The 10,157-nt window shown below is 35.6% G+C and overlaps 1 protein-coding gene across 1 annotated transcript; it reads right to left on the bottom strand.

The window, feature by feature from the left end:
* Positions 1–6,286: 6,286 nt before the first annotated feature.
* On the bottom strand, positions 6,287–9,576 carry LOC138328767 (uncharacterized). Its single transcript, XM_069275510.1, has 4 exons — positions 9,534–9,576; positions 8,777–8,995; positions 7,854–8,345; positions 6,287–7,529 (listed from the first exon to the last, which is right to left on the bottom strand). Exons 2-4 carry the CDS (start codon positions 8,958–8,960, stop codon positions 6,685–6,687), a joined length of 1,521 nt encoding a protein of 506 aa, XP_069131611.1. The 5' UTR covers positions 8,961–8,995; positions 9,534–9,576; the 3' UTR covers positions 6,287–6,684.
* Positions 9,577–10,157: the final 581 nt, after the last annotated feature.

A 10,157-nucleotide genomic window follows, 5' to 3' on the forward strand; every position in this document is an offset into this window, starting at 1 on the left:
TCGGCGGCATGCTTCAGTGACATAGTACTATAAATAGGGCAACCGTTCCACTATACAAGAAGACACAGCTCGAACATACCGCAGTCTCCCGAAACATGCACCTCGCACTTCACAAACGCTACACACTGCATACATGGGAGGCCATACTTATATGACCATAGCTGTAAATAGTACGTTAACATAACCAAACAAACAAAGAAATCCTCAAAAATATATGTCTGGATCTAAATACAAGATTTAAGAAGTGTGTAATCGGATAACCGATATAAAGTGAAGACAATGTGATACAAGTCAGCCAATCAAATAACTAGGTCAAATTGACAGGCTTTAAGGCCTACTTGTAACAAGGAAGTGAACGCCTGGAGGATGTCGCCTTTATATGCCTTTATAAAGGACAAAAGAAGTCGGTCATGTACTAGTACTGCTAATGCTAGGTGCAATGACCAGAAAGTGGTCTGTGTTTACCTTTTGATATTTTTATTCATTGTTTTCATTTCCTTCACCGGAAACTATACGACGTTAAGTTTACATAAATATTCATTTTACATTTCAAAATCATGTTATGATATCATTTAATACTTTACCAGAGACCAAGCGCGATTAGTTTTACTCTGTGACGCCAATATTGCTACTGCACTGGTCGTTCGTGCACTCCCTTTTCATGTAGGCGACATTTTGATTAGTTGTTGGCTTGTTTTTCTCGTTTGTCATCACATTATCTCCGGCTTAGTGTTATCGCGGAGACACGCATGTAATCACACTTTATATGAAATAAACACATTACGATTCGTTAATAATGCCCTGTCATATTCTATATTAGTGTTGTTTTTACGCCTTCTGTGTTTACTTGCGTCTGAACACTTGAAGGTTAACATCGCAGTAAGAAAGATAACTCAAATTTTGTCAATCATCAAATTCATATTCCAGTGAAGTCAAAGCAATACCTTTGGAGATAAGTAATTCGCCACTCTGCAATTTAATTAATTGCACATTAAATATCAGCGAGTATAATTGCTTTTGAAAACTGACACTGTATGTAGAGCGTACGAATTGCTCCTGCTGCATATATTGCATAATCTTAAATATTTTATTTAATATTTGCTATCTACAAATGTACCTGCAGGTAGGGCGTTAGAATTTTAACTGCTGCCCTTATTGCGTTAAAGGCGACTAAATTTAGATCTTATCTTTTCTCTTCTTCCTAACTGACTTTATGTTTCCTAATACCTCCCTTGGCATCGCCTCACTTTTGGCCTTGAGTCGAGCGTTTGCCCCTGTGAGGAAGACTCTGGGTTCTGTCCCCTGGCCGAGACACACCAAAGTCTGTAATAGTGGTAGTTTCTGTTCCTGCTTAGCGCTCAGCAAACTGGGAGTGGGACGACTGGTTCGCCCGTTGCCAGTATAATGTGACCGGATGGGGTGTGTTGCTTGGTCTCTTCGGCGGCATGCTTCAGTGATATAGCACTATAAAAAGGGCAAGAGTTCTACTATACAAGGCGACACAAGACGAAGATGCCGCAATTTCCCAAAACACGCACTTCACACTTCACACACGCTACAAACTGCATACATTGGAGGTCGTCCTTACATGACCATGGCTGTTAATAGGACGTTAATTAATCAAACAAACAAAAAATACTTTCTTCCTAAAGTATCTCTTGACACCACCTCACTTTTGCACTTTGGTTTCAAGCGCTCGACCATGTGAGATAGGCTCTGGGTTCTGTACCTTGGTTGAGACAATCAATAGTCTTTAAAAGTGGTAGTTTCTACTCCTGTTAGCGCTTAATTTGGGAGTGATGGGGTTGGGAGTGTTGCTTAATGTCTTTTTCGGCATACTTAACTGACATATCAAAATAAAAAGGACAAGAGTTCCTATATACAAGAAGACAACACGAATATACCGTCTCCCAAAACACACCAGCATACATCGGAGGCCGTCCTAACATGATCCTGGATGTTATTGGGATGTTAATTTAATCAAACAAGCAGACAGCGTTTGAAAACATGATAAGTTTTCGCTGATCTCTCTGTCCTGTGAGGTAGGCTCTGAATTATACATCCTTGCCGAGATATAGTATATAACAATGATATTGTGAACAGTAAAACACTGGTATAACCTATGTGGACTAGCAAAATCACTTAGTTATCTGCATAGTTCCTTATACACATATTATATACATCTCATAGGAACCATTATTGGGAATTAAAATCAATACGTTATAACCACGAATTCGTTGTAAACGCGTTTTACTGCACTCCTGCTAAGAGCTCCGAATAAAGAGAGTGAGACGACTGGTTTGTCCGATGTCGTACAATGTGATAGTGTGGTGTGTGCTTGTTCGGTATCATCAGCAGCATGCGCCAGTGAAGTAGCACTAGTGAAACCTTTCCGCTATTGCAGCATTAAATTTATACACCGCAACACATTCATACATGGGGCATGTCACTGAATGGCCATGGCTGTTAACATGATATTAAACGAATAAATCAACTCACGTATTCGTTTTTCTTTGACTTGAATAAAGACAACTATAGTAGCTTCAACCAATTTAACAATGAATAGAGTTGCGTAATTGTTAAAGGTCTCAGATTCTACCTTGGAAGCTAACGCAATGCGTCAATTTTCCAATTTTCGATGGCCATATTAAGCTTCTCTTATTGTATACCATGTTTTTAACTTTCTTACTTTGTTAAATGAATAAATAATAGAGAAATAGTTACACCTACTGCCAAATACATAATTTTTTTTATAAAAAGTCATAAACAGAGTGCAGTCTTATATTAATAACATGTAGCAAGAAAGATAACTCAATCTTGCCGTCATATAACAGTTACAGTAATACAGTGATATAGCACCTCCAGTTTACGTAAAAAACAATGTTTGTAAATGTGTTGAAACATCATTGATAATTACGTTATATAGTATTGATTTCAAACCTACATACGAAAGAAATTCTATACAAATAATAGGATCCAGAAACAAATTTCACTTTCACAATCTTGGAAGAAATATAGTTGATAGTAGAAATTGATTCAGCAAACAATTTTGAGATGGAAAGATAAGGAAATTAAACACTGTAATAAAAAGTAGGTATATTACATTAAAAAATGAAATGCAACAAAAATGTAGGGAAATATTAATAATTGTCATTTATTATTAAAGTAGCTGATATCTTGTAAACACCTTCAGAGAATCAAAATTGACATTTGTTTTCACACAAATGTTCACAAACAATTTCATAAAAAGAGTCTTAACGACATTACAATAATATTTGTTCTGTATTCGTCGTAATGTCGTATGGGTGTCATGACATTAAATTGCCATGGAAACTATCTTTTCCGAAAAATGTGCTCTCTTATGTATTTTGAAAGTACATAGCTTTATTGTTACTGTCAAATTTAACTTCATTATAAAAGTTACAATTTCGTAACATTAACCAACACACTCATTCTTACACTATTGTTTCAATTAGATAATACAAATACGTATCGTTGATATGTTTTGCCACTACGAAAAAGCCATTGCCCATCATATAGAAATTCTATATTTCTTCGAGATAATATCTGATGACATAAAAAAACAAAGATTGAATCTTTGAAACACGTTTTGAAATATGTAATGCATTTTACATAATTATTGTAGCGGTGTGAACCACTTTCATTTCACGAATACAAAATTTCGCTATTCATTCATTCGAGAATACTAGAAAATAATTCGCGACCAGACTTTAACAATCATTTATACGTGTTGTACAATTATTTCTGAAACATTTGTGTTCGCGTTCGAGTGGCAAAATTAACATGAATATTTGTACCGCGAAGATAAAGTGATACACAGTAAATAAAATAGCAGCAATTAGAATATCATCACTTTGCTGTAAAGAAATACTGCATAATTATATGTAACATTATGATATAACAAAAACATAAGCGCTTAGCTGGTTAACAAACTTCGATTTTTTTTCAATTTTTATTTCAGACGAAATATGTGGCTTTTCTATCCAATCTCTTATTTTCCGTGTCAGGATATTCACACATAAACATAACGGTACATAAATCATTATGCAGTGTAGTCATACAGAAATACTGGCTGCCATGAACAGGGATTGACTGGTATGTAAGTATATAAAACACTCACAAATATATGTTGTCCAACAGGTAAGGAGTTGAAATCGAACCTGATATTTACAATGGACTCTATCACAAAACTTGGGATATTTCAATACGGCTAGATATAAAACGGATTCTTTCACAAATAGCGGACTCTAACATAACTTCATATTACGTTTATCATTGAACGGTCACAAACTAAATTGAGAACTTTCATTGAGGTAAATCATTCTTTTAAAAAAACCAAGCTGTTTGGACAACTTGCAATGCTTCCTCGCATATATACTTCTATATCACAAAAAATGGGGAAAACATTCAAGCACCAAATTATCACTTTACAAAAATAGTGAATTTAATATACACAGTGTATATGGCAGATAAACAGAAGTGTATTAGGACGTCGACGTTGCGTTTTTCCCTGCTAAAATCCGGGGATTCGGTTAAAAATAAAACGATGTTTCTAACAAGTTTTCGACCACCAGGGTTGACAGAAATTGTATAGAGCGTTGAAAAAGGACATTTTTCCATAGTCGCCTATATTGGAATATGCTACTTGATGTGTTGGAATATGAACCTTGATATCTTGATATTGTCAAACACACAGGAGCAATGTTATTTTGCTCCAGAGTCATTTTAGTCCACGTTATCATTACGACGTCAAGGTATATCCAAAACATGACGGTAAATCAATAGATTTTCGCGATTTCGATTTCAAAACAATTTTGCTGACTTATGAATTAAATTGAAATGTTTTTAATATAAATGACTATGTAGATATCAGTTTGTGAATATCAACTTGAGCGATCTTCGCATCAGTGATATAGCATTATAAAAAGGACAAAAGTTCCAACATACAAGAAGACACAACACGAATATACCGCAGTCTCCCAAAACACGCACCTCACACTTCATACACGCAACACATCGTCATCATGGGAGGCCCTAGATGTTAATGGAACGTTAATAGAATCAAACAAAAAAAAAAAAAAAAAACAAAAAAAACGCGAAAGAAAGTCACACGCTATTGAATTGTGGTTTATATTATATGTGTCGATCGCAGAATACGTTTAAAAACGCAAAATGTTAACACACAAGTCCATTACAAAAGCCCATGGTATGTAAAAATGTATCTACTAGTACAACAAAGTATATAATCATTTTATGCATTCTAATGGTGATGAGGACAGTTGTTCACCGAAGTAATGTGCGTTACAAAGATATAATTCAATGTATGCTATCAAAACATATACAATAACGTTACTTCGAATGGAAGCACTAGGTATTAAAAAGAAACTTGGGAAAGTGCTTATTCAATAGATGTAATTCATACATGTAGACGCTGGGCATATATAAACATTTATACCACAGTAGATGGGTGGTATTCAACTATCATAGTATCAAGATAAACATTGCAGCTGTTGATAAACAATTTATTTATACCTTACTAGGTATAAACTCTTAACGCATTCAGATTGGCTGACACGAGACACATACATGCAAATATACACTGAATACATAAAAATATATATAGATTTCACATCAAATATGGCACCTCTGTAAGCTTGAAACATAAGTCAATTACTCTTTTCTTCTGTTATTGGTTATGATATGGCAATTGTGTAGCCATACGAACGTAAAGGGAAAAACAAAAAACAATATAAGTATTTAGTTATAGTGACCCTTTCCGTATCTTAAAAAAGTTTAAAATGGTACATCTGGTGATCAATGTGTGTCTCTTAAGTGTCTTTTTATAATGATGTTATACAGAAATGGTTTGCCCGCTGTCGGTATAATGTGACCGAATGGGGTGTGATGATAGGTGCGGTTGGCAAGCTTAAGTGATATTGCGCTATAAAAAGGAAAAGAGCTTCACTATACAAAAAGACACAACACGAATTTACCACATTCTCCCAAAACACGCACGTGACACTTCATACAAACAAACCACCACATACATAGGAGACCGTCCTTAAAAGGACGTAAATATAATAATCAAATCCAAACAAAACATGTAGTACTATTCACGCTTTTCAATGTCAATTCATGCATACCATACTTTGCAGACTAGGGAATGTTATTTATTACCATAAGTGCAACCTTAAAATAGTAATGGACAAGATTGTCTTCAAAACACGAAAGAAAAGATTAAAAATTAAAAAGTTAAAAACACGAAAGAAAAGATTAAAATTAGTTAAAAACAAATTGCAATTATAAACACTGATGTCACTTAATTTTGAAAGTTGAACATGCTTGTGAAGAAGCTGAAGACTATCTATGAAATCTGCACATTGACGACCATTCTCTGATATAAAGATATGCTATTAACAATTTAAAAATGACATGATTAAGTTAAACTAATCTGGTTTTAAACCGTTATTATGGATTTTGAACAGCGCAGTTTTGTAATATTCACCTCGGTTGACGACAGCTCAGGTAAAAACATATGCTTTGAATAGCACATACTATGCAGTTGTCCCTAATATATCTTCGTGCAAAATAGTTTTCTTATCACTGAGTGGTTATAAAATTAGTTTAAATGACCCAAAAATGATAACCTCCTTTACTTCAAGTCTACTGTAAATCTGGACTTTCCAGTACAGGAGCTACAGCGTTTCCACCCATCAGTTGGTCAGCCACCAACATTCCGCCGATAAACGCAATCACCGCCACTAGAGCCACAACGATGGAGATTATGACGGCTACAACAGACGTTTCCATCACGAACCCGCTCTCAATGTTAATCTTTCGTCTGGGATCCACCCAAGTACCAATATCTTCATCGATCAATCCATCGCCGTCATCATCGCGCCGGTTTCTCAATTCCTCGTCAACCAAACCATCGCAGTCGTTGTCGATTCCATCTGCGGAAAACGTCCTTTTATCAGAAGTGACGCAAGAATCAAAGACGTTCGTTTGGCGCATTCCCATGGAATACAAATGAATGGCGCCAGTTATGCGAGAATTTTCCACTAAACCACAAACTGAAGGGAAGAGAGTTTTATGCTTTTTTGGCGCTATCGTAAAGTTGTTGTAAATTTGTATATTTAAATAAAGGTACATATCGTCAGGTGTTGAATTTGTAACCTGCCCCGCCGTTGTCAAATTTTCCGAATTTATAAACAGATTGTAACCATATGTACCCCACACAGACAGAACAGTCTGTACAGCGTCCTCGTCGTTAAACACCTGACGGGGTAGACACTGTGACCTGGGGGGTATAGTCATGAATGTAAGTCTTTGTGGTTTTTTACTATCCTGGGCGTCCATTAGCACCATAGGTAAGATGGAGGAGTTGAGAGATTCTATGTAGATGTATCCATCAGCTTCGATCAGTTGAGTGTACGGGAAAGATGTAATTGATACGATGTCCTCCGTGGTGTTGGTTTTGATTAAAATATCAGCGGTGTTATTTTTACCTGTAAATTGAATTAAAACATGTGTTACTGAAAGCATTTATTATCTGTAAGATATGTATAATTGATACGTGGGGAGAGTGTCTATATGTATAATGACCTTGAAAACTTGATTTATTCCTTCTATCCATTATGTATAATGTTACAAATTATTATTTCTTTCGTCTTTTTCATATTAATGTTGAAATTTGATTTTAAAGATGATACTTAAATATGCCTAGTTTTAAACATCTTTTTTAAAGTACAAATGACTTGAATCCGCATCAAAAACATTATTATCTAAAGTTAAAATAGAAATTCAAAAACCATGGTATATGATTTACATACCCGTAAGATAAAGAGTTATTTTCATGCTAAGTAGGGTTGGAACCGGAAACATAAACTGACGTCCCCATGTGCTTTCCGGCGGAAGTTGTTCGACCAGGACAAATGGGTTACGAGTGTTTCGTAAAGCACCTACAACGACCATGAATGGTTTAGGGGAACTGACTTCTACCCCGGATAAACCACAAGTGCATTTGATATAAATTGCCTCAAACTGGTGCAGTGTGACCATCATTTTGTACTTGGAATTATACCTGCTCCAGCTGCTGTTGTCGAAAAGGAAAGACCCGGAGGTAGTGGCGTCGGATATGATGGTAATGTTGGTAGTATTGTGTACTGGGTAAATGATTGTAATACACTCCCAGTCTGCTGAGAGTTCCGTAGGCACCACCACTGTGTACTTGTTTCCAGCCACATCCAGTGGATGGACTAGATAGTTATCACCTCTGTCCTCCACGTAAACACTTATCTCACAATTTGATCTGATTTGCCCACCTAAGATAAAACAGAATACATTTTTTATTTCAAATTTAGTTACAGTACTTGTAGCGCAAATGCGAAAAATAACATTTAAGAACGTCCAGCACTTCAAAGACAACGCGAATAGCGCTTAAGTGAAATACTGTTACAATAAGTACTATCATTACGTTTACAATATTTTACAAGCTAATATCGGGATAAACGAAAGGTGATAGACATTAATGTACAGGATCAGTATTCTGTATATATTATATCATACAATCGTAATTTATTTTGTTTTTTTTTAAGACGCACAAAATGTACTTATCATATGTCATTTTCGAATTCACATGACAGAAACACACAAATATCAATAGGAAATTGCTTGATAGTGAAATACAACAGATACTGGTATGAAGATGTTTACAACACCATTTCAAGTCTGATATACATCTTTGGATTATTACCGATTTCTCCGAGACTGTTCCAGTTCGGTTTCGCACATGCCACTTCCAATCTGCGGGACAAGCCTTTCACCAGTTGAATATTGGTGACGTTAAAAGGTGAAGCAATGGATACGGTACAGCTGCGAGATATTTGGGGGACGATGAGTAGCACCTGTCTGTCGTCCTCAATACAGGATGGTGTCATGTAAAAGAAAAGCTTGCCATTGGTGTCAGCAACATCTGAAACATCAACAGCCAAGTTAGAGCATGGTGGGTTTGTTAATTTGGAATGGGTTCCGGTCTTCACGATTTATCAGCCCTTTGTATAGTGCTATTTTTTCCAATGATTCTACGCATTGAAATCATTTCAGCCAAACAATGTCCTTAACTTCCTTTTTGGTGGATACACATATCTTACACGGTAACATGGATCCAAGGACTGGCGTAAAGTGGGGTTATCGATGTAAAACAACCAAAGTTAGGCCGCGAAATATATAAAAATTGTAAATCTATCCCCATTCTTCCCTTTTCCAAAATGAATAAGATAGAAAAAAAGTTAACTGCGATGAATGTTTGCATAAAGTAAGCATCTAGTAAACGCATGTTATTTATATTCGTTGGAATTGTTGAAGTATAATTTCCACCGGAGAACTTTTAATGGATATTGTATCCTATAAATAGCCCATAATTTCACAATACCGTGTTTAAAATGTGAGCAATGTAAGAATGCACAGTAACAATGAGGTCATTGTGATAATAAAAATGATACATGACTTACCTTGCTCCGAGGTGAAACATAATACTAGTCGTAAAACTGAACAAAGCCCTGAAAAGACGAACAAATGCGCTTATTGCCATATATCGATTTATGAACATTGTAAGAGTTTACAAAATTAATTAATATTAAATCGGGGAACGGAAAAAAGAAAGTAATAAGTATCATATTTTGAAAATGGTTTTCTTCGTGTTATAAAAACACTACTAAAACCGTCGTCTCCGACTATAAGTGGGTTTTATTGATAAAGTGGTAGGATATCATATTAAAAGAATGTACACAGTATATTTAAAAGTCTAACGAAACCCGTTTAGAAAAAAAACATGTAGTTAAGGCAGAACAGTTCTTTTGAATCTGACTGTAATAGGACGTTTATCTAATAAACCAAACAAAATCAAACCAAAGTTGTATTTCTTTTTCCTACTAGTTAATTTGACTATTGAAGGCTATGATTTACATACCGTAATGGCCATCATACATGTACAATATTTTTGGGGGGAAAGCTGAACTCGAAATTATTTAACTAGCCGCCATATTGGTTCCAACTTGGAATTCTGAATCGAATCAAGTCAGGGGATTTAGTTCGTTCCAGCGGAGCGTCATTTTTCATTTAGTAGAACCACGGGG

Source organism: Argopecten irradians, chromosome 8, assembly GCF_041381155.1.
Source record: "Argopecten irradians isolate NY chromosome 8, Ai_NY, whole genome shotgun sequence".
In the NCBI taxonomy this organism is placed as follows: domain Eukaryota; kingdom Metazoa; phylum Mollusca; class Bivalvia; order Pectinida; family Pectinidae; genus Argopecten; species Argopecten irradians.